This window comes from Crinia signifera, chromosome 1 (assembly GCF_055691185.1).
Source record: "Crinia signifera chromosome 1, ASM5569118v1, whole genome shotgun sequence".
Taxonomy (NCBI): domain Eukaryota; kingdom Metazoa; phylum Chordata; class Amphibia; order Anura; family Myobatrachidae; genus Crinia; species Crinia signifera.
The window spans coordinates 402,372,592-402,399,481 of record NC_139217.1 but is presented as its reverse complement, the minus strand read 5'-3'; the positions used below and the strand labels follow the sequence as shown (position 1 = coordinate 402,399,481).

General features: G+C 37.8%; 1 protein-coding gene across 6 annotated transcripts in view; it reads left to right on the top strand.

Moving 5' to 3' along the window:
* Positions 1 to 26,088, top strand: part of FER (FER tyrosine kinase) — a 209,738-nt gene extending 183,650 nt beyond the window's left edge. For all 6 annotated transcript variants that reach the window (XM_083151694.1, XM_083151692.1, XM_083151688.1 and 3 more), the window contains 3 exons: positions 4,808 to 4,962; positions 15,136 to 15,258; positions 18,121 to 26,088. In XM_083151694.1, the coding sequence (XP_083007820.1) occupies positions 4,808 to 4,962; positions 15,136 to 15,258; positions 18,121 to 18,263 (421 nt within the window). In that variant the 3' untranslated portion in view covers positions 18,264 to 26,088. The remainder of the gene's footprint in view (positions 1 to 4,807; positions 4,963 to 15,135; positions 15,259 to 18,120) is intronic.
* Positions 26,089 to 26,890: the final 802 nt, after the last annotated feature.

The following is a 26,890-nucleotide window of genomic DNA, read 5'->3' as shown; positions in this document are numbered from 1 at the left end:
AAGCCAATGACCCTGGTGCTTTCACAAATATATGTATATATGTGGGTGGGTGTGTGTGTTTATGTGTGTATACTGTGTGTGTGTATATATATATATACCCCTGGGGGGTAGTTGCTTCTCCTATTGTTTCTTTATATATATATATATATATATATATATATATATATATATATATATATATATATATATATATATATATATAAAGAAACAATAGGAGAATCAACTACCCCCCAGGGGGAGTGGCCGAGAGAGTACTCCTTAAATACAATGAACTGAGCACACTGAAACATCCTTGACAAAGTCCTCACCGGGGTTGGAACAGATCAGCATACATCCACACACCAGCAGTCTCCTCCCCACCGGGAGTTGAGCGCTCGTCACTCCAGTGTCTCACCTCATCTGGCGAACGCCTGACAGCGGGACCCAGAAGTGCGTCTGACACTGTTGAAGCGACGCAGTACCTACACTGGTGCGCCTGCACGGCTGTGCAGACACCAGCAGGAAAAGATCCACACAGAGCAACGTGGGGCGGTCGGAAAGGAGAAGTCTCCAGGGTATCAGGTAAGGGTTAAATGCACCACTGGGACCTCAGGACGAGCAGGCTCCGGGGGACACTTTTGCACTTTCCGTGACCCCTCTGTGACTTTATCCATCCACCACCAGCCGGAACAGTGAACTCTCTCCAGCTTAGACTTTACATCCATCGGGGCTAGCACACCACAGTCACCGCGGGAGGTGAAGTGGTACCTGCTCAACTATCCCCTGTGCCCAGCACAGATCTCACCAGGTTGGACATCCAGCCAGATTCCCCGATCCCTCACCCCACCACCACACCCATTACCCCACCCATCCCCCTCATGCATGTTTGCAGTCTAATACATTTACATGCATAAATAAATGCAATTTTAATCACTTAAACCTGTGTACATCCATTCAGTGGCACAACCTGCACCCATTCCCACCACAGCAGGCATATTCGGTACTCCCCAGAAATTTTCTGGGATACACGATCAGAGCTAGAGCGCTGGTCATACCCCAAAATTACTTGTAGCAAAATTTGAGTCTGGATATACTCGACCAAGCTGCCGGCAGACAGGCTGAGCGCCAATCTCCTATCCATTTTTTACTGACTAATCTATTGACAGTATTCTTGTAATCATGATCCTTTTTTGTTTAAAATAAATAAATAAGAACTTCCAACTACAATGTTAAATTAAATCCCAGATATTTTTAAGCATCACTTATTATCACCCTTCAATAAAAATAAAATGACAATTCCTGTTTCTGTAAGTCTTTCATATGATAGTCTGAATTTCAGCTTAATCTTTTCCGCTACTTATTACTGGTGACTTTTTGTATCATACTTAATATTACTTCAATACCATACTTGAAGAAAAATCCATTAATGTGTAGCTAATCAATATGCATTTTTCTATCCACTGACTGTTTATGCAAACTTCAAAGTGTTCTGCTTCTGGACTAATCGTTAATATGTTAGACATGTATGTGAATGATTACCACTAGGTTTAGTTCTACTGATGACTTCTAATTCCAAAAAGCTTTTAAAATGTCGGAGGTTTGCAAAAGCCGGTACATCTCTGAACTAATAATTCTGCCTGTTCAAAAAGGAGTGTCTAGTGTACTCTTATTAAAGCATTATTTTTACCCTTTACATTGTGCACAAACCTGCAGTTGTAGTAGTACACAAGGGCTGAACCTACTGTGTACAGTATTTAGTTTTTTTTTTTTATTTAATGTGGCTGCAAATATGTTAAACTTTAAGATGGTTATCACTTTTGAGAAAAAATATAAAGAAAAAATTAAGTTTGAACGATGACCTGGATATTTATAAGTAATACCACCGCTTAAATTGTGGTACTCGGTTAAGTTCTCAAAGCTGTGATAAAATAGTTACCTTGGGTGTGGAATATCTAGCAGGTGCACCTAAAGTTTTACATTTCAGATTCTGCTGATCTCTACTATTACCTCTTTCCTGTGTCCCATACTATAGATGTTTGTATAGTAGCAATGAATAAAGTAGGCCTGGTTCAGTGGAGTGTGTACTGGTCTGTTCATTGAAACATCCCATTGTATTTGCGGAACGTCCAATGGCACAATTCCATTTCTGACATGGGTGTAGTTACATACAGCATGTAATGAATCATTGTGCTGTGTGTATGGCAGATGTGGCATGTCATTGTGTACACCACTTAACCTGGAACAATGTATTTTACATTCATGGTTGTTATATAAACCATTACATTTTGAGCTTTTAGTATTCCTTTAATATTTTGACACTTTAATTTACTCTTAGGTATAATAGCATAAATTGTATATTCGTCTCTTGTTTTCTGGTTTACATTATGTCTGAAGGTTTACGGTATGGGCTGTGTGAAGGTCTACAAAGGGACTGGGGCTGAAAATATTTTACAGGCCTATACTTAGAAGGAGAGGAGCTGCGGACAGTGTTCAATGGGTGTGGCCAGTGCCACATGGGTGTGTACCCCATGGTCTATAAGACCTGCTCTTGCAAAAAAATAGAAACATTGCAGTCCAATTGGTCAGTTAGGCTGCTTGTTATCATACCATCATGATGATGGGCCTATTTTTATGTGGAGGACTGGAGTTCTTGTTAGAGCCCAATCCTCATTGTTGATTTGGCCCTGCCAATCCCAACAGTGAGCACAAAGCAAAGTGATATCTTTGGGTTTGTGATTGGCTGACGTAACTGGTCATCATATGCATAACAAAATTCTTGCACTGAGAATCACGAACAGATCAAGCCTAAAAGGGAAGGTTTAAAAGACCCCTCTCCAACTATGCTTTCATAGAGTTAAGTTGTCATGTTCATTCTAGCACCCTGCACCTTTCAAAACCTGTGCAGTTCCTCTTCCTGCTTGAGTTGTCACTCTCTGCTGTGGTGCTTCTAGTGCCCTCAACACAGATTCAGACCAGGCTGTGTTAGTGGCAGCACTGCTGAGAATGACACCCCAGACAGAAGAGGAAATACACAGGTTTTTAGGGTGCAGGATGCTAGAATGAACACTTTTATTACATATTCCCATCAATGCTGTGCCCATAAGGAACTGTGGGGACTGTTGCTGCAAGTGCTATTCATCTGAGAGCTAGATATATCTCTGATATCTATGATATCTATGACTCTCTAGCCTTCATACATAGCTCTGCTACTTAAATAAAATAGCCATTTTCACTATTTAAGGGCAGAATTTACTAAGCCCCTGATTCACATTCAGCACCATTGTGTGCATTGTAAACTCTCCTATGTTGAAAGTATCTCACATTCTTTTTCTGATAGGAGAATGTGATTGTAATGTGTTTTTTTTTTTTTAAATATATAATAGAAATCCCCTAATGCTGCTTAGCTATAAATCTACACTAATTATGTGCTACATATTCCAAACTGTTCCAGTCCACATTTTACAAACACAGTGAAAGGTCACACCACTTAGATATTACCACTGGTGTCACAGTACTGAATTCACAGAGCTTTTTTTTTTTTTTTTTTTTTGTGCAATACAGCTCCTCTATTACTTTTTGTAGTTGTAGCTTTCTTCCAGCATTGTAAATATCAACCTATTTTGTTCCCTGCAACCAGATCAGTTTAAAGGTTCTAATTAGGTTCAGGTAAAATAAATCCTATGAATCGATGTACCCTCATACATGCTGCAATCATGCCAAACATAACCGCTTGGCATGTGTGCAAATCTTCTAGTGTCAGTCTCTTTTTTGCTGAAAATGTACCTTAGTTGCAGTATAATGTATCTAGGATGCATGAAAAGACTGGATGAACTAAATTTATATGACACTTGCGTATCTGTGTGAGTGTCTGAATTTGTATAGGAAGTGCAACAACGTAGCAGAATCTTTTTTTCTAATACAAGTTATGTTCTGTTCTGAATTCTGACACACACACACACAGTACACAAATGTCAAACTGAATAGCAGTCTCTCCTTGTGCGTCCAAGTTGCAATTAAGATGCATTTTAGACAAAAAGACACCTACCTTTTGCAGATCTGACTGTGTATTAATGCCAGGCACCTTGCACTGCATTACGTACTGAGGTTAGATGTATATGGAATATATCTGTAGAGAGTTTACATTCCTCCTGTCTAAATGAAGTCTACATTCCAATCATATTGATTTTGCTAGGACAGCCCAGATTGGATGTCAGTTCTAGTTTATAGGAGATTGTGGTTTCTACTGCCGCATCTACAGTAGCAAAGACAGGCTACAGCAATGCATTTGGGAGGGTAGGGTGGCCCAGCTCTTTAGAAGTGCTAAGCATGCCGACTTTGAAACCCCTATGTCCTGGTTCAAGGATTGCAACTGCTGTGCGGTATGGTAAAGTGTGATACATTACTAGTGGTCTGCATACTTATATCAAGTAGATTTATTTTCTTTGATATTAGGGTGCCATATACTGTAGGCATGCTAACTTTTTCATTTGTATTTGAAAAAAATAAACAGTTTCTACATAATTGCACCATTCTCACATTCTAAAATCTATCTGCACCTAAGAGAATCTTGGAAGAAGTAAAATAATGGAGTTTATAATTACAATTCCATACATGATAAGATTTGAGTATGCGAGTGGATGCTATGAAAATTAAAATTAATATACTATGTAAAAAGTATTGATATTGTTACCAAATGTTGTTTTATTTTAAACAATACCATACATTTCTGTGGGGGGAAAGATAGTATTAGTACTAGAATTATTCATGTGCTCCTGTTTAATCTGAAAGTAAATTCAATTCTTTTTCAACACATTTTTGTGTTTCCCAGGGACCTGGCAGCACGAAACTGCCTCGTAGGTGAAAATAATATCTTGAAAATCAGCGACTTTGGCATGTCTCGTCAAGAGGATGATGGAATATATTCATCTTCTGGTTTGAAGCAGATCCCTATCAAATGGACAGCCCCAGAAGCCCTGAACTATGGTAAGACTGCTGTTTATTTGCTGCTACAAAATAATTTCTTTCTTTAGTAATAATCATAATTAGCTTTTTTTATTTTTATAATCTTGTACTGAGGAATGCATTTATTGCGGTTGTACAGTATATAACTTAAGAACTGCCGAAGTTAGGCCACATCCATACAGGTTTCATACAAATTCCATAAGAAGACAGAATATATTTCTTACCATGTAAAGATTTTGTTAACTTGTTTATTCTTCCAATATTAAAACATTATGTAAAAGGAAATACTTTCCCGATACTTGAACATTGTTTAAAGTGTTAAGCAAGAAACAATGAGTTTCCTTTGACTTTGTTCTTCATTGTTGGATGGCACGGTAAGTTTAAACCGTATACCATGTAACCAGCCCAAAAGGCAGACCCTCCCTTGGCAGTAAGCTATCAGATGTAGAATTCTCCAGACCAACTGACTCAATATCATCCTATATCATAACACAAGCTGTCCCATACTCTTCATACATTTCTTTGGCTTCATAGCAATCATCACGTAACATTTTAGCAAAAATAGGATGCATAATGTTGCTAAGGGCAACTTAGTTTACATGTTCTTGTATGCTCATCCTCCTTAAGGTAGGAGGAAAGCAATGTTGTGTTTTTTATTGTTTCATTTTTGTTTATAATAGCGTAAATGGGTGTTTTAAGCCTGATCAAAATACAAATACTGTATTTGAGAGCTCAGCACCTTTTTGGTGTATTTCATTTTGAAGATACAGCTGTGTACTGTAGGTGGGATCCCCAAATGATTCATAGAACTTTCCAGGTTCCAGAAAGCTGTACATGCAGAAACTTTAAAAAGTTCTCACTTTGGCTTTTGCTTTGCTGAGCAGATTCTTAATCAGAGTAACTGAGTGGGGCCTTTCATTACCATACAGAGGGGCAGATGTATTAACTTGCATTATGGGGGGAGACACCCTGAGGAAGGACCCTGTCAGAAACGCGTTGGTGTAATCAGGAGGCCAGAACCAGGAAGGATCAACATTTGCCTTATTTCATCTGGGCGGACATTCCATCCCAATCTCATCCCGGGTGCGGAGGATTACAATGTTTTTTGTTGGTTCCACCTGGTGAAGGCTCCTGTGCAGTTTTTAATACTATTTTATCTGGTTTGGATTTACTTTTTATTTGGAGCAATAAAACTTTTGGAAAAAGAAACCTGCTATCAGTACTGGTGTTGTGATCTGGGGGAACCTGAGCTCCGAAAAGAAACCCTTATGTGAACATAGGGACCAATACCCAGGTCAGTACATCCACCCTTAACCTCTGAAGCAATGGATGACCTCTGAATGAAAAGAGTAAAAGAAAACACTATGTGTACATAGGGATCATCACTAAGGTCAGTGTGGTCCATTAGGTTGTTACAGCTGAAGAAATATACTCTGGGGGCGGTTCGAGTCATGGTCCTACCTGAACTTACTCCCACCAATTGTGAATAGGATCAGCGCTTGGTTTCTATCTTTTTCTTTGTATATCTGTATTATGGGGGAGAAGCCGCAGCCTTAAGTCCCCCCTGTCCCCCGTAGTGCCTAAACCTATTATCCCCTATCCGGGGCCGCAAGCTAGCATTGTCTGTGTACTAACCAATCAGGATGCCAGCTGTCGTTATTGTGGCATCGGCATCCTGATCCTATAGGACATCTGGCACCTGTCATCTGAAGGCAGTTGGGACTTCGGTATAGTATAATAAAACAGTCAGAATTAGGCAATAATAATCTTAGTTTAAACCAATAAATGAGCTGGTGTCTGCAAGCAACTACAATGACCTGTCCAGCAGCACCACTAAGACTACTAATATGGAGATGGAGTTCTCTAAGCCACTAGTGTATGGGGTACAGAGGGGTCAGGCAATGTCAGGACCTATTTAGCAGAAGGCTGGTCCAGATAAGAGACTGCGGTTTTCATTGAGATTTCAGTGAATAAGTGGATTGCAACAAATGTACCTTTTTCTTTAGTATAACCAGTAGAATCATAGAGCCGGAGATTGCAGGAGACAATATAGGAGGCAAAGTCCATATACAGGAAATGCCAGGCCAATGTCCAGGTCTCCAGGGGCTCCGCAAAGCCCCCACTGGGTCTCCAACACTCCAGAAAGAAGAAAGGAAAGGTGTCCAGGGGAGTACAAAGCCAGGCAACACTGTGACTCCTGTTGGAGTTATAGGTTGCGGTTTCCAAAGCCCAGCACCACACAGTCAGCCTTTATGTCCTTCGGAACCCATCCCCGCTGAAAACTCATGGATTAAACCACCTGGGAGCGGGTCCTCCCTGGTCTTGCTTCCACTACGTTGCCCCTCCAAGCCATGTCCCCTAATCAGAACCCTTAATATATTTGCTTTGTGCATTTTGGAGAATTAGGGATATAAAGGTTAAAAACCTGATCTTGGATAAGACAAAAACTTCTTGCTTGCATAACATTCTCAATAAGCCTTTACATAAGGGAATTCTAATTTATTTTGAAACAAATTAGTGTTCAAATCAGCCTAATTTTGTTTCAGTCCTGTTTGATCAAAATCATTCATTTTTTTCCCTATGTACTTCATTTATTCTCTATACAATCTGCTCTCTTACAAACAGTGTAATCAGGTGAAGCAGCATAAAAATGAGCAGTACCCATACCAATCACGGTAGGTGCAATCATGGGCAGTACACGCTCTGTAAACACTTAGAAAAAGACGTTAATTCTCTGTACTTGCTCCTTTTTCAGTAATATAAAAAAAGAATCGCCAAATCCATTGATGAGTACTTGACACTGCTCTTCTGTTTGATTGCTCAACTAATTTAAAGAGCTCAAGCTTAAAACAAGCCTCTCAAACTCATTAATGTATTAGGGTTTCCAAACCAAGTGTCTAAACAAGAAAGTGGGACAGCGTTTTACAATAAAGTTCCTTTACTGAATAAGGTACACCTTCATTTAGCTTTTTATGCTGCAAATAACAGTATATATTCACGCATAAAGAAATAGGATTTCAGTGTTTGATTACACTCACTTTTTTTATACATACAAAGTATTGCTTGTTAAAATGACAGCACTGCTGCAAAACTGAATATAGTACTTCAGAAGGTGTCATAGTTGAATTTGTAATAAAGTATTACTGTGCTAACTGGCTTTTATATTGGCCACCGAGCGATTGCGGTTTTCAGGAACTTAATTATATTTCGTATATGCACCAGAAGAATGACTTCAGTGAAAAGTGTTAAATTATAGCATGCCAAGGTTTGACGTGAGTGGGTAAGCAGACAAGAACATAAATGTTACCTCCATCCGCACAATGAATGGGCCTAATTATGGTCTATTAAGCTTGAAAACTAATTTAGAACAGCTGGAAAAGATAGTTAAAATACACACTAAATCTACTGACTTCAAGACAGTTACTACCATGGTGTTACCGTTTTCACATTCAACCAATACAACATGAATGAGCTGACAAGTTTCTAAAATGTACATAGCCTTAATCACAAATCTAAAGGTCAGTGTTGCAAATGATTAAGGAATAAAGCAACATGTCACCCAAAATTGTACCTGAGTACTCTTTAGCTGAATATCAATACGGTATTTGCAGCTGTTTTTGCTGCCGCACTGAACAGAGTGACCAAAGGAATTCCCCTGATGGCTTGCTAATATAAGCTCCATTTGCTGTTCATGCTCAGTCTGTTGTAATGGAATCTTCCACCATAGCAATATTATTTGGGGCTGAGAGACAGAGATTATATTAAATTAAATCAATTTAAAGCCCCTACTTAAGACATTTTTTTGGGATGTAAGAGCTCAACAGAATTTGACATTAGATAATAATCATGCTGAAATTGGTTCAGTAAGAAAAAGGTAACCGTTGCTTTACTAAAATGCTTAGTGGAGCAAGGTGTGTGTGCTGTATGTCACATAGATAGCATGGCACCACCATCAGTTTACCAGCTAATCTTATATCACCCCACAGAGACCGCGTGCCATGTGTCATCACGTGGGTCATAGGTTGGATCATAGATAGCATCCCTATAACATTATTAGGATAATGTTATTCCACATTATAAAACCTACGGTATCCCATTGTGCATGCATTCATTAAATTTATTTATTTATTTATTTATTAACAGTTTCTTATATAGCGCAGCATATTCCGTTGCGCTTTACAATAGCAGACAGTGAAACAACAAAACAGGGTATTTACAGACAGTCAAAATGTAGGAGGCACTGGGCCAGATACACTAAACCTCAAAAGTGATAAAATGGAGAGTGATAAACAACCAGCCAATCAGCTCCTGTCTGACATTTTTCAAGCACTTAAAATTTGTACCACCTGATTTATCAGGCCACCCAGATTCAGCTTATAGGCAGTTAACCCTATCAGTATCAAAAGATTTATAACTCTGCACTCTCTCTCTCTCTCTCTCTCTCTCTCTTTTCTCTCTCTCCCTGTCATTTCTATTGTGCCCCCCTCTTTTGCTGTCTATCAAATCTGTCACTCTTCCTTTTTTCCAATTCCTCTCCCTATCTCGCTCTTTCCAAACCCCCCCCCCCCCCCCGTCATCCTTTTTTCCGCCTTCTCCCTTTCCCGCCCCCCCCCCCCCCCCCCCCCCCATCCTTCACCACCTGATGCGGACGTTCAAAAATATTGGTTACTAATATTCAGTTAGTAAATCAAAACGTGGCCAATAACAATCAGGTATTGAGTCAGCTATTAACGCTTTGATGCAGTTAAACCAGACAATTATGATCTTGGGAATTAATCCTCAATAGAATACCACCATACCTCACTGGAACTGCCCAAAAACTTCCCGAACTTGGAAGCTAAGCAGTGACGGGCCAGACTAGTATTCCTGTGGGTGACCCCAGAAGAACCCCTGGTGTGGTATCAATAGAGGTATCCCTAATTAAATTGTACTGGATACGCCTACTGCTTAAGCAATACAAGCTGTAAGAATACCATCACAACAGTTGCTGGGGCAACACATATCCCTACGGGTTATTAAACCGAATAGGGACCCAAACCATTCATTTTCGCCCAAAGTCGCATTGTCCAAATATCAATGTCGATAAGGACGTGATGCGCCGAATGGAGAATAAAGTGTGAAAAGTTAATTGGACCATCACACAACATTTTCATGCAAAAATCCCCTTTTTTGCCATTATTAATTGGTACCTAACTTGATATATTTCTATCACACTTATCTCCACTAATTCTTTAAACTATCCTTCTGTCATCTTATATTAACTGATTGAAATAAAAGTTATGTTTTAAATTAATTACAAATATACATAAATAAGAGTGCGCCCACAAAGCCTTTTTCTTTTTTGTGTTTGCCCTCTCTTGAGCAAACAAAAAAAAACATTTTTCAAGCAAAGCCTGCGACATGGCAGGTAGGAGCTGATTGGCTGGCTGTTTATCACTCTCCATTTTATCACTTTTGAAGCTTAGTGCATCTGGCCCACTGTATGAAGACAGTTCACAATGATAATACAATATTATCGTTTCAAATAAAAAAAAATATATATTTTCTTTAATATTTTTTTTTACTCATCAACTTCAAAAACAAAAATAACAAAACTTTAATCAATATAATTTATATTTCGGAGCTTGCTAAATAGCCCCATAATAATGTATTTCTTTAACCTTGGATAAAGGCTGCCAATGGAATAAATTCCAAAATATTATGGGTAAATATTTGTTTTGTTTTGTTTAAACCACATGCTAAATAGGCCATTTAGATATTTGGGAGGGGAGGATCCATGATTCCCAGCATACAAAAAAAACCTCCATTGGCAAATTTCCACAGTTTAAGCCAGATCTGCACAAAAGTGTTGCATGTTTCCCTCCTATGTCCCTATAGATTGTAAGGTACTTGTGAGTTATCTGGGCGCCCGATTTCGAAATCGGGTCGGATCGGGCACATCGCATCGCATCGCATGCGACCATCGGATGCGATGCGATGCGATGCGATGACCCGATTTTTCCATAGGAATCAATGTTAAAATGGACTGAGTCCATTTTAACATGGAATTCAATGGGAAAAAGGGGTTCTTTTCATACCCCTACTATCCAAGTGGGCATGGAGTTGGATATAAACCTGTGGCGAGCGTAGCGAGCCACCGAGCCCGAAGCGTGGCGAGCGTAGCGAGCCCCGCGAGGGGACACGGAATACCGTCCCCTCGCGGGGCTCGCTACGCTCGCCACGCTTCGGGCTCGGTGGCTCGCTACGCTCGCCACAGGTTTATATCCAACTCCATGCCCACTTGGATAGTAGGGGTATGAAAAGGACCCCTTTTTCCATAGGAATCATTTTAACATTGATTCCTATGGAAAAATCGGGTCATCGCATCCGATGGTCGCATGCGATGCGATATCGCATCGCATCTGATTGTATGCCTTAACTTAAGGCATACAATCAAAAAATCGGGCGCCAAATAACTCACAAGTACCGATTGTAAGCTTGCAGCAGGGCTCTCCTACCTCCAAGTCTGTCTGTCTGTTACCCAGTTTGTTTTAGAACTGTCTACCATTGTAAAGCGCAACGGAATCTGCTGCGCTATATAAGAAACTGTAAATAAATCATAAATAAATATATCTGATGCTGTGTACACACTGAGATTTGACATTAGATTTTGACTATATAGTCAAAATCACATGCAGATCGCACAGGTTTTTAACCTTGCAATCCCGATGTGCACTCCCGTGACAGCACAAATTGAAACCCAGATAGACAGGGCAGCAATGACTATATAGTGCAAATCTAATGCAGATTGTATCAATTGTATGTAAAAAGTACAGAGTTAGCAAAGATTGCATAGCAAGGGAATCTCACCGTGTGTACACAGCATTAGAGAAAGTTTCACAAATGCATCAAAAGGAAACCATAAGAAGAAAGTACACATCTCAATCAGTCCAGTACATTCGGTTACCTAAGCAGTGAGGATCAGTAATGATAAATAATATACAGTACATCAGAGAAAATTGCATAGATGTTATACACAGTTCTTTAGACATTGAAAAAAAAGTATATAATAGTGTTGTGCGTGTTGTTATGACAGGATTGATCAGATAAGGACGCATATTTCCTCTGTATTTGTGTTATACATGCAGGGCCGGACTGGGACCAGAAATCGGCCCTGGCATTTTCAGCACACAGGCCCACCTGCAGTTAGATGGGACCCTTGCGCAGCGAAGCCACGTGGTGAAAAGGTGGCATGCTCTCACGGAAAGGAGGCATGGCATCAGAAAAAGGAGGCATTACACATTATGGAACACACCGTAATTCCCATTACAGAAAATTACACAATCTGTTATGCCCATTGCACATTGTGACTTTGTAACCATCCCCTTACATACAGTATATCTACTTAGGGTAATAATTCCTGGTTTGATGGAAATATACTTAATAATGTCAGGGTCCTCCTGAATAACACTTTAGGACCACAGTCACTCTATAGAATGTAACTTTTTTTACTGTAGAACTACAAGTTCCATCACCAGGGTCTGACATGTAAAAAATGCTAGAGGATCAGGTACTCCTGTCTCCTTTATAATGGGGGAAAATTTTGGCTCTTACTTGTGGGTCCTGCTTGTGCTGCTGGGGATGATGTTATGATCTCTTAACCATCCCTTGCTCAATATTCAAATCCAGGCATGGCGGTAGGCAAAGCCGGACTGGTCATCTGACTGTCTGACTGTCCCACTCAGCACTACCCCCAGGGCGGCCAAGAGATGGCAGAACCCCATAGAAGCCTATGGGCTTCCCTTTGCGTCCCCCGCCAATCCGCACTGCCCACCCCCACCTGTGTCCGTGCGGATTGGCGGGGGACGCGAAGGAAAGCCGATAGGCTTCTATGGGGTTATGCCATCTAGAATTGGCGTAACCCCTCCCCCCCTATGGGGCTTTGCTGCATATGAAAATGCATTTGGCATTTGTGACAGTGACAACAGGGGATGCTGCAACAGTGACAGTGGGGGATGCAGTGACAGCGGGGGATACAGCGACATCGTCTGACTGTGGGGGACGCGGTAATGTGACGTGTGTATATATGCAATACTTTTTTCCAGTCACAAAGAGGTACTTACAATTAGGTAGCCATATCCTGCTGGATTTTCTTCCTGCCACTCACTTTCACTTTGCCCTCCCTCCATCGGCGTCTTCACAGGTTCAACCTCCCGGAGTTCCTCCCTATGTGCAGCCCCAAACCCCTCCATATGTGCAGCCCCATTCCCAGAGAGTTCTCTGCTGCAGCTGCCTGGAGACATAGATTATCATTGCGTGTTAGTGTCTGCAGCGCCGCGGTGTCCTGACTGCTGGATGCGCAGCTGACCCCGCTCACCCTCCTTCTGAACTGCCTGCCCCGCCTTGCTTCCGCGCCTCTCAAACCGGAGGCTCAGTTGCACGTCATGACGTAGCCGCGTCATGACGCAATTATGCAAATGAAGTGCTTGCTCGCACAGTGACAGTACGCATTCGGCCCACCTGGCCATCGGCCCTTCTGGCATTTGTCAGAAGTGCCAGATGGCCAGTCTGTCCCTGTATACATGTAAATGTAATACTTGCCCCTATGCCTGTAAAGAAAAGATTTTCATAGCCTTTTACATGTACATTGTCATATACATTATATGTACTCCCTGCAGATCTGTTGATTGGCCTGCCTATAGGAAAGAAGGACTCTAGCCTATGGGAGTGACCTGCAAATGAACACTAGTCTCAGCCAATAGAGAGAGAGTGAGAGAGCCTGTTACATGTTCTAAATGTTTATAACATCATACTTTATTATGCTATCATTCAGGTGACTTAGATCATGAAATTTACAGATATTTTTGTATCAGTGATTTTAATAAAGCATGGCCTATTTTTTTTGTTTGTTTTTTTATTCAAAACACATGTAATTTGCCATTTACTGTAATTTAGCCTATCATTTTTGTCTATCGCACTGTATTTAATCTAGGTTAAACAATGTTTTTAAGGCCAAGTTTAGAAGCTTTACCATCTTGCCTGTGTTAGAAATAGTTATTGAATAGTTCTATCGTAGCTTAGTCTCTAATGGTACACACTTATTTAAACATTTTGCATTAAATATATTGTGTTTAATTGTCAATAGTGGAGCTTAAAGGTGACTTTAGTGCAATGGTTTTCAAACTCTGTCCTCAGGACCCACATACAGATGGGGCCAGGCTCTTCCTTGCTGGCGAATTGCCAGAACGTCACCGCTGGCGATCCGCCAGCAGCCCGGCTCGCCATCTGATTGAGACGCGCGTGCGTCTCAATCTCCGTCAGCGGGGCGACGGGAACCCTGTCCGTCTCCGCTTCAGGGAGACGGACAGGGTTAGGGGGGGTGCGGGCAGGCGGCGGGGACCCCGGGTGACCACCGACAAGCCGGCGGTGACCCGGGGGACGTCCCCTTCTCGCTATACAGATGGCGGCTGGCGGGGGATGTCGCCATCGCCATCCCCTGCAAAGATGAGCCATGCCCCATCTGTAATTCACGTTTTCCAGGTCATCCAACAGGTGCGCTCATTACTGACTGACACATTTTACTGACTGACACATTTTAAAAGATTCACAGGTGGAGCTAATTATGTCACTTGATTCTGTGAAGAGACCTGCAAAACATGCCCTGCGTGGGGTCCTTAGGACCGACTTTGAGAACCTATGCTCTAGTGTATTACATAAAGGATATACCCCTTTTTGGTGTGGGTTCCCATCCTCTGTGTAGAATATACTGTAGAATATGCTGTCGCAGCTTGAGTGCTATTTACCACCATTTGGCTGAAACAATTGTTTAGATGTCCCTGCTCCAATAGTAATCACTTCTGATGTCATTGTATTGGCTGCACTGCCGTATACAGATCTCCTTCCCTAGCAGCCCTAAATTGCTAAGGAAGGAGCTCCATGAGGATGGACTCCATATAAAATGCAACTAAAAAAGGGGTAAATTCCATTTATAAAAGTTATAAAAGTACATAGAATTGTTTCTATAGTAGTTAAATATGTACAGTGCATAATGTATGTTTGGTCTTAGAACTTGTACGAAGCCTTGTTTATGTAATAGAATTAATCCTTTATTGTGTGGTATTAATGAATGCATGATCACAAACGATCATTTGCTGTTCTTGGACAGAACAGCTCAGTGTTATACAGTAAATGTACATTCTGCTCTCCCACCTGCAGGCCGATACAGTTCTGAGAGTGATGTGTGGAGCTTTGGTATTCTCCTCTGGGAAACCTTCAGCCTTGGGGTGTGCCCTTACCCAGGAATGACCAATCAACAAGCTCGGGAACAAGTAGAAAAGGGTAAAAAAAGACAAGCATGTATTTGCAAAACAAAATAAGTACAACAGAAAAGAGAACGAAACATTTGAGTTGTATTATTTTTAGAACTAAAGGGACATTAGTGAAATGTGTGAGTAAACTGTTTATGAAGAATTCTGGTGTAAATGCCTCTCAAACTGTGCTGGGCAGCAAGTTAGAGTCAGAGCTGCAAAGCTAAAAGCTGGAATCCAAGATAAATGCAGTGAGATTCCAGGTACTGCTAATAGTTGTTAATCTACAGATTGCATTAATTGAGTGGTGCAGTAAGGAATCAGAAGCTTCTTCTGAAACCTATTTAATATCTTGTATATAGCCAGTGAAGTAAGTAGAAAATGGGTGTTATGTGTCTGGAACTGGACAGGTTGGGGAATAGTATGGTAGCATTTTGTACTATCTGTAATTGGTGCAGTTACTTTTCTGAGAGACCCGGGTAAAAGGGCATTGCATTAATATGGGCGTGATGATAAAATAGCTGGAGCATTGCAAAATAAGCAGGTAACTTTGCACCTGGACAAATCATGTTGCAATACAAGGGGTGCCCATATATGTATAGCTTTAGCATGCAGGGTAATTAATGGCTGTTTTTGCTTGTAGCCCCTGCATGCTGGAAAGCTCTATATTTAGGGTAAAACATGGACCGATTTTGGGAACCACTGATATAATGATCAATTATAGAAAAGATAAATCTTCACAATGAAATACAGGAAAAAAAATCTAAATGTGTGTTTTCTGCTCTGCTTCGAGTCCCTTGTAGTTTCCCATCATTTTCTCCAGTTTTATTTATAAATAGTAATATATTTTATTATTGAAACTTTGTAACAATAACAAAACAAGTTAGATAAGAAAATAATACAATTGATTAGGTAAACCGGAATTATCAGACAAAATAACATTAAATATAAGATATAGCAAGTTCATATGATATATAAAGTGTCTCACAATAAGATTAAGTCAGTAAGGTTGGTTTTACACATAAATACAATTTACAAATCAGAAATGTATTGGACGCTTTTTGAAAAGTGCCACAGTGTGTAAAATATTACTTCCAGATTAAACTAACAACTTGCTCCCAATGCCTACATTAGTACATGGTTTGGAAAATAGCCTTTTATACTAATTAATACCAATACAGTCAGTACAGTACCAAATTATGTTTTAGTTTCATTGGTGGACTTTTGACCCTTCCAGCACCCATTAACACACTCATCCAGCCTATCATCTTCCATAAAGATCTTCCACAGAGAATCTGTCAACCTGTTCACCCATTAACACCCCCACTCGGCACCTGATGTGCATTCTCCGTGCATTTACAAGCCGGAGCAGAATAAAAGTCTTGTTGTAGACCAACATAAAGCAAAAAGCTTTCCTTCAACCAACGAATCAGTGTCCACCAGATACAGGGGCAGTTGTATTAAGCCTGCTGAAGTTATAAAGTGGCCTGTGATAACACAGCAGTCAATCAGCTGCTAACTGTCAAACCCAGCCTTTATCTTTACAGTTAGGAGCTGGCTGGCTGGTGTGTTATCACCTTCCACTTTATCACTTCTCCAAACGTAATAAATCTGCCCCATAGTAACTATTCACTTAGATCTAATGCAAAATCACCCCCTTCCCAAAAGTCAGATAAGCCAAGCATAACATTCTAGGCAATTATGCTACTACACTTTGGCATTGCATTTCATAAAGAGGACAAAAAGATAATTCCTGAAACCACTCATTATTATTATTATAGGTAGCTTGAGAGTCAAGAGGGTAGAGATGCTTCAATCCTTTTTCCCGAAAAGTATAATGCAGTGTTTGCTCATATTCTAGAATCAGATTTTAAATGGGTGAACTGGCAAGAAGTAGCACATTATTCAGTACCAGTTACAAATAGGTTCAACATTAGTGATGCTTAAAGACAGGCAATTCAGACAGAGTCAGGTTTGCTTGGATTTTTTTCTGCTTGTAGCATGTAACCTGTCTGTTAACACAAGATAAGGTCGGAGACTGAGGTACGGTCTTGAGACAGCAAACAAAGGAAGTGCAATGTACTGTAGGTCAAGTGCAAATGGGTAAAGACAAAGAAATAGTGGCAGTGCTAGCATTCATGGGCTGCAGAGATGTGAAGCAGTTTCCATTCTACAAGCACATTGTACGTGGAGGGTAATACAGAAGTACAAGAATATGATGATGAGAATACCTCAGTTATTTATGATGGCTAAATAATATCATTGTGTTCGACTGTGCAGAGGAAAAAAGAGCAGAACAGTGACCCTTTATTTTTACTTTTAAAGAAAACCTGCTATAAATAAAAGGAAATACTTGCTAATAAGTAACATAGCAAATAATAGTTCTAGCCAAACGTCATTTGTATTGTAATAGAACTACCTTTACTGTACATGTTGAAGAATTCCATAAAAAGGGCACATATCTTATTAATAATAATAATACTTATTATTATTATTAATAAAATAAGCAAAGCATGACCAAGGTCACATCTATTGCATATCTTCAGTGGTTTTTTTAGCTCTACATTATATATATATATATATATATATATATATATATATATATATATATATATATATATATATATATATATATATATATATATATATATGTCAAGTATAGTATGTGTGTCTAGGAGGCCAGCTTTAAAAAGTATGAAAAGTAAGCTCGATGGTAAAGTATGTCACCTGTATAATATAAGAACATTTCTGTGTTTACTGGCATGGGGAATTCTTTTTTAACATTTACAATTGTGTTTCCTAAGAAATTGCACTGTAGTTCTCAAAAACACAGCATATAACAATGTAATTACTTCAGTTGGAGAGGTTTAGTGTGTTTCCTAATCTTTTGCAGGTTACCGCATGTCTGTTCCACAGAAGTGTCCAGAGGAAGTGTTTAAAATAATGCAACGATGTTGGGATTATAAGCCGGAGAATCGTCCAAAGTTTAGTGAGATGCAGAAAGAGCTTTCTTCAATCAAAAAGAAAATTACATAGTATTTAACCCACTGATGGACACTTTTGTAGCAAGCTGCATTTTTTTTTTTTAAATACTCAGATCATTTTCATATATTTAGTGAATATGCATTTGCCTTATTTATCATCAAAGGCACTGCCAAAAACGTACACTATTGTCAATCAACCTGCCATTAATAGAACACTGTGATGCACAGAAACTGTACCTATCCATAAAACATAGCTGTGTCCTCCAAACTATTTTTTAAATCAAACTTTAAAGGAATGCCATACATGTGATAATGGTATTTCCATATGTAAACAGTGGCACACAATCAATATGTCTCAATGTCTTTAAACTTGTAACAACTATTATTAATGAACACATTGACCTGCATTTGTGGATTTATTTAAGTTAGACACTTTGTGGAGCTGTATGGTCTTACGAACTTTTTTATTTAAGCTTTATTACAGCGGAACTCTTATCCTTCATAGGTGGTGTAATCACACAGCTTTGGCCAAATATCCTTAAATCCTAGTTATCTTATGCACTTTTTTTTTGTTTGATGCAATATTTTAGTTAACCTCAAAGCTCTAGTATAGAACTGAAGAAAAATTTACATGAGAAGTGTTATGGAAATATAAGTTTTATTATATATTGCGTAAAATTAAATAGTTTTGAACTTTGCAATACTTTTTTTTTCCTTTTTTTTTTTTACAAAGTGATCTGTTATGGTGATTTTCCAGTTAGCTTTATATTAATGGGACCATGATAACTATTTGATAAATATCACAAATGTTCATAAAATAGCAAAGTTCAATAAAATCTAATTCAATCTAATTTTACGCAACATATTAAAATTTATCTTAGTGATGGCTTTGCTGGGCAGACCTTGGTAAATGGTCTTTACTGCTAATGTGGTGCAAAATTACCTTGTTTATTTATTTTTTTGTACTTTTTATTAAGTTTTCTGTTGGGTGAAAAGTATTTTGCACCATATTTTCACTAAAGCATAATAAATAAATGTAACAATATTATGTAAAAATGGTTTTAAGAGTTTGCACAGTAAAGGTCTACGTATTAGTGATATTATTCAGTATCTTTTTTTACATTATATTTTATCATCCATAAAAATAAGAGCAGCATTTGACTAAATTATCATTTGTTTTCTTATAAATTAAACTATTTGCATCTGTAGTAGCAGCCACAAAAAAAAAAAACATCCTGTTCCGATTAACTGCACTTAAGACATGTATTTTGAAGGACTAGCCTTATACTGTATCTAAAACACCTCAATTCTCTGTTGATATTTGCTACATATATTAACTGTATGAATCATGTTTAAATAGATATATTAAATCTAGTGAGCATGATTAGTATACACCTCTAAATTCCCATATTATGATCATACTGCTTGGTTGGATGCTTACAGCTTTTACAGTACATAAATATATTATGTAGTTTTTAGTAGATCAATTTCTATTTGCTTTCATTACAGAAAGAAGTCGACATTAATGTATATGCTATATGCTAAAACAAAACAATGCTTGTCATATTGGCCAAACTTCAACCAATATATTCTTGGTTAAGTACCGAGAAGATCCAGTTCAACACAAATATATATTTTTTTTAAGTTGGTGTTTTGCCAGTTGCAGTTGTTTGGGTGGAAGTTAGTATTACCCCTTCATGAAAGTATAGAAAAGTACTGTCATATATAGTTTTGTGTTAGTCTTAACTGAGGTTTTAGAACTGACTAAACAGAAAAAAAAGCACACACAATCGATTAATAGTCTAGTTGTAGAGTGGTTTAATACTTACTTATTTATTACTTAAATATTGGAATCAAGGAAAGTCCACTCTGATTTTTATTGTAAAAGAAGAATTTATATGGTCTTCCACCTGCTTGTATTATTATATCTGACCTGATTACTTTGAGGCGTTCGGAATGGTTGAGGTTTCTGCTGTAATAAACTGCAAAGGCATAATTTTGCAGTTAAAACAGCTGGCTGCTGGGATATACAAATATATTGCTAAAGTGTGTTCAGCTCTTTCCCATTGAACTTGTGTTTTCTTTAATGCAAGATCTAAATCCGTTGATGTTCGGTCTAGATCTGTGCATTAATTCCATGATCAACTCAAATAAATGGCTTTATCATATCTAATAGGTAATTGGCAGCAGCAAAATATAATCTCTGTTCTTCCTTAGTCAGATTTATCTGTGATGTGTACTGTATGTTATGGTGAAATTGGAGCACTTAAAAAGTATATGGGTGCCATACTTTATGTGGAGAAGGACATATGCCAGATCCTACCTTGTGTCCCCCTTTCTCCAGAATTTGTTTCCCATCAGACATTATTTTGTTTGAGCTAGATAAACAGTTCCCTGGAATGACAAAACTGTTCTTTTATTTATTTTGTATAATACAAAAGTTTGTAATGCTGCTCACAAAGTGGAAAAGTCAAACCATGTGGTTTTTACATATCAGAAAATTGATTAGCTAAACATAAAAAAAACCTCTTAAATTGTTAAATCTTTTTACCGTTTCCAATAATATCCTCAGTAGCAGCAATACCAGTTGTAAAGCATCAGTGCTAGTCATCCTGGTTCTTATGTGTGTAGTTATCCAGCATTATTCAGTCTGCAAATTATTTAAGTTTGTTATACATTCTTACACGTCCTCTCCGGTGATGCAATATAGAGAAGTGCCAACCCACTTGTTGTTTTTTTTTTTTTTTTTTTTATGTCTGTTTTTCAAAGAATAGAATAGATTGGATGCTAGACAATTTATATGACAATTAAAATTATATATAATGTCTATTAAATCTTTATCATTCTAATTCACATAGTACTTAATTTGTATTAGGGCAGGAAAAACAAAAATAATGGTTAATAACAATTAAGAACCAGTGGCTAGCATGCCTCTTTGTCTCCACAATACCGTCTCTATGGCATACTTTGTTTTCCCAGAGGTGGCATGGTTACATAAGTATCCTTAGCATTTTTGTTAATTTGTGCTAAGTAGAGTAATTACATTGCCCTTCATACAAGAGAGTTGTTGTAAAGTGTGTAATAATGGAACATAGACCTGGGAAATGTTCAAATTATGGGTAAATAATGGATACACACTATAAGATTCCTCTGTGAGCAATATCGTCAACAATATCACTCAAATGACCTAGCGCCTACACACATGATATCGTTCAAGGACATCACCCGGGCCCTGCCCAAAACATGCAGTTTTTGATGATATTGTCAAAATTGGACTGCATAATCAGACTACAAGGGATGGGGCATTTATTAAAGACCCACGGGAGCAAGCTTAGTTAACGATATAATACATAGACATTATGCTCAATAATATCATTAATGATATCGTTATCGTGCATATTGTTAAGAAATATCTTTATGGTGTGTACCTAGCTTAATGGCAAAGTAAAAAGGTATAACGTTATCTAAATTGTGGAGAGAGACCTGGACGCTAATGTATAAAAGTTACTGCTGCACATCTTTTATATCAGTGTTACATCCCTAGATAACTAGTAAATACAAAACAAAATGTGAAAGGTGGATCTTGGAAGTGCACTGTAGCTCAATTAGGGGATGTTTCCTAAATTCAATTCAAAAGAATACTGTAAACCTGAAATGAAAAAGCTAATTTTTAAGTGTCTTCTATTGAATTTATTGTACACAAAATCCCCTTATTGAGTTACAGCACACTTCCCAGATCCACCTTCCACAAAGTAAAAAGGAATCACTGCAGTATACAGTGCATCCGGAAGTTAGTTACAGCACTTTACTTTTCCCACATTTTGTTATTACAGCCTTATTTCAATTTGGAATAAATACATTTTTCCCTCAGTATTCTACACACAATACTAACTAAACTTTGCTCAATACTTTAAATGCACCTGTGGCAGCAATTATAGCTTTAAGTATTTTTGAATATAATACCACAAGCTTGGCACACCTATCTTTGAGCAGTTTCGTACATTTCTCTTTGCAGCTTCTCTCAAGCTCCATCAGATTGGATAGGAAGAGTCTGTGCACAGCCATTTTCAGCTCTCTCCAGAGATGTTCAATCTGATTTGTCTGGGCCACTCAAGGACATTCACAGAGTTATCTTGAAGCCACTACTTTGATATCTTGTTGTTGTCCTGCTGAAAAATAACCCATCACCCCGATCTGAGATCAATGAGGTCTATGTACATTGCTGCATTCATTTTTCTCTCTATCCTGACTAGTCTTCCAGTTCCTGATGCTGAAATACATCCCCACACCATGCTTCACTGTAGGGATGGTATTGGCCTAGGGATGAGCGGTGCCTGGTTTCTTCCAAATATGAGGCCTGGCATTCACGCCAAAGAGTTCAATCTTCGTCTCATCAGATCAGAGAATTTTGTATCTCATGGTCTGCGAGCCCTTTCAGGTGCATTTTAGAAAACTTCAGGCAGGCTGCCATGTGCTTTTTACGAAGTAGTGGCTTCTGTCTGGTCACTCTTCCATACAGGCCTAATTGGTGGATTGCTGTATAAATAGTTATTTTGGAAGGTTCTCCTCTCTCCACAGGGGAATACCGTAGCTCTGACAGAGTAACCATTGAGCTCTTGGTTACCTCCCTGACTAGGACCCTTCTCCCTTGATTGCTCAGTTTAGACAGCTGGCCAGCTCTAGGAAGAGTCCTGGTGAAGAGTTTCCATTTATGGATGATGGAGGCCATTGTGCTTAAAGCAGCAGATATTTTTCTGTAACCTTCTCCAGATTTTTGCCTCGAGACAATTCGGTCTTGGAGGTCTACAGACAATACCTTTGATTTCATGCTTGGATTGTGCTCTGACATGCACTGTCAAGTGTGGGACCTTATATAGACAGGTGGGTGCCTTTCAAAATCATGTCCAATCACTGAATTTACCACAGGTGGACGCCAATTAAGCTTTAGGAACATCTTAATGATGATCAATGGAAACAGGATGCACCTGAGCTCAATTTTAATCTTTATGGCAAAGGCTTTGAATACTTATGTACATGTGATTTCTTAGTTTTTAATTTTAATAAATTAGTAAAATCTCCAAAAACATTTTGCATGTTGTCATTATGAGGCATTGTGTGTAGAATTTTGAGGGGAAAAAATAATTTATTCCAATTTTAAATAAGGCTGTAACAAAACAAAATGTGGAGAACGTGAAAGGCTATAAATACTTTACAGATACACTGTATGTATATTGCACAATTTTTGGAGTTTGGTTAATAAAAGTACCATTGTGTACTGTGCTTTGTGATGTTAAACTTGCCAATTAGAAATACGTGCATAAAGTCGACTTTTACTATTTGTAGCATGTGTTTCATGCAGTCTTTTCCATCCACATGCTATCCTGAATGACGTACCTTCCAAACTTTCGAACATACACAGTATTGTCTGTCTAGATATATTTGTAACTTGGCCATAACAGTTATAAATTCCGTTAACATCTGCTTATAAACACTAATAAATGCCCAGATTAGCACCTTTTTTTGTTGTTGTATTTGTGTACATTACAGTGACCTTTGCACCACTATACTTATCTCTCACATGGAAAACTGTCAGTAATTGTTATGGGTTTTGTTATGCGTTTATTTGGAATAATGCAATAATACGGTTTGTACTTTTTACTTTCGTGTTTTATTTTTTATTTTTAGAAACTTCCCAATGTCTACATTTTGTATGATTTATGTTATGGTATCCGGTCGACCGTGTCTAAGTTGACAGTCACTATGACGACCACTATTGATCAACAGTAATTAGTTTGTCACCTTAAAATGCTAGACATACACATGGTCTTTATTTAACTTGTAGTTGCACAATGGTTTTATAACTTGTAATGAGTTTAAGAATTTTAAACTTTTTTGTAATCTTTATTAAGACTTAGCATCTCTAAAGCATTTTGTCCAGAAAATTCCCCAAAAATATACACCATGTCACCAAGATTACCAAATATCCCCCCCCCCCCTATGAATTTACTGTGAGGATACTCCTGAACAATGTAATGAGGAGGTGGGTAAGATCATTTAGTGTTACTCAAGCCCTAAACCTTTTATTTTCTTCCTTTTAGTTTAATATAGTCCACTAACCAACATACTGAACATTGCCTCTTTAAAGATGAATGTCACACACAACAAAAATTAGAAACTTTTTTTCTCCCAGAAAACCAAAAAAACACTGCAACAAGCATTCGTTTTAAGACAAAAATTCTTATTTACCCTGGAAAAATTAAATATTAATTGCTTACTTATGGCAAATTGTTAAACCAGTCACAGGCTCATCAAACTATAGTGTATTTCCTAATATGAAAAAAATATCAATTTGTCACAATAAGCCTGCTTATTTTTTTTTTTAAGATATTGTAAGATTTCACATGTCTTTTGTAGCTGTTACCTTATAAAGCATTTACTAATATTTAGTGTATTGTACTGCTTTTTATTAAATATGAATTTTTCTAAATAAATTACTCCATTCCGAATATTGTGTTTTTATATCTGTAAAAGTTGTCGCCACAGTGCTGGAAAGGCCAGTATATGGTCACACTAACAGCCAATGTATAGCGAGTGGGCACAAAGAATGTAAACATAAGAGTGTAACATTTACAGTCTATTACTTTGCAACATGTCCAAAAATTTACATTTAGATATAAATGTAGAGGAAAGAATTCTATAGAAAAAGTATACTCAATAAAATTAAACTTGGAAGCTACTATAAATGTTGTCTTAACCTAACTAAAATATGTAAATGTTTCTGTTGCGTAGTTGAGCCGCTAGGTGCACACATGACAAATAATTTTTAATCTTATACTGTACTTCCTGTGAGTCATGTTGGAAGAGCAACAATGTGATTTTTTTTTTTTCATATGTTACTATAATTTGGGAAGTAATTGCTGCAAGATCTATTGTTTGTACAATAAATTAACATTTGTCACTTGTGTAACTGAAGCTTACCTCATAACATCCCAAGCTACTGTTAGGTGATGGATTGTAGAATGTGCTTAAAAGTTAACAAAAAATGTCATAAAATAATTTTTTGGTCCTTGTTGACATGCGTGTCACCTGAATTAATATATTTTAACAGTTCAACATCCAATACAGCCCTTAGGTGAAATACCAAAGGTTGAAGGCTTTTAAAATATATGTTTTATTATATTATTCTCTAGAATGTTAAATATCAAATATATGTTAAAGTAAATTAACACAAAATTCACTTTGCATCACAGGATTGCACATAATATAATAGCAATAAATGTTGTGGGCATATCATTTTTTCCTGTGTACTTTTTTTTTATTCCCTTTTAATTACAATAACAATTTCTGATGTCAAAATATCTTTAATTCCAAAGTGTATACAGTATATAGAGCTTTTTTTTTGGTGCCATAACTGCCTTTTATATGTGTTTTAAAGCACCTTTTATACCTTGTTTTTGTGTTAATTTCTAGAATTCTTTATCAATTTGTTAAATATAATATATTTTAGGCCAGATACACGCTTTTACACTGGAAATAGGTGCTTCTTCCAGATATCATGTGACAAAACACCAATAAATAATATATATATATATATATATGTAAATTAATGTTGCTGCCAGCATAAACAGCATAAAACAGCAAGTACAGGTTTTTCTACAGCTTAGATTTAAATCTGCATTTTATCTGTTTATTTCATTTACATAAAATTGTTTTTACAATATAATGCTTAAACTAACATGTATCTTTATATTGTGTGTGGTTTTATTCCTCCCCTATGGTGAAGTGTTTTATAGATACACCTGTTCAGTGAAAAAAAGACCACTAAATGTGTCTACAATTGTCATGTTGTATTCAAATAAATGTCTACCATTTCTATCTTTTAATGTGGTTTGGGGTTCTATTTTTTATGCAAATTGTGTATGTTTATTTGTTTATTCTTTCTGACCTAAAAAGATGGCAATTTAAAAAAAAAAGGATTTTTTTTTTTTAATTGTTCTGTTAAATTTTTAGGGGGAAAAAAAATCAAGTACTCTCTAAATGGTTTTCTCTATTTTTTCGATTTGAAATTCTTGAATCTAACTACTTATTAAGGACCTGATTCAGAGCTGTGCGGATTATTGATGTTCACATACTTAAGTGTTTTGTTTGCGACTGCACATGCATGTAAATTAAAAAATAAACTAAAAAAATGGTTTAATCAGTACATTAATATGCAAATTAAGTTAGACAGTATGAGAACTGTTGTGGAAAAGTGAGGGGCATTCTTGGGAGGTGGCTAGTAGTGCATGCAAGAATAGTCCAATCAGTGGCATGATAGGGGAGAGTCCAGAGCTTGATATAGCACTGATATAAATTGTTATGATACAACCAACACACCAGTTACACAAATGCTATTAGGGGGTGTCTCCGTCTTTGCACATTCATCTGCATGTATTAACACAACTGTAGCTTTCTCAATGGATTCCTATCATATAGTGCTGGTAAAAGCTATACTTGACACATAATTTAGCCTGAGTGTGGTGGGCACCACCCTCAAGGCACATAAAAAGATTTTCCAATAGGTTAAAACAAGCAGAACATTGGCAGCCTGTAGATGGCAAGGAAGTTGGCGGGTGGCTTAACAAAATTTGGTTTTCATACCAGAAGGTATAGGTGAAACAAATATGTATCTGCCTTTTG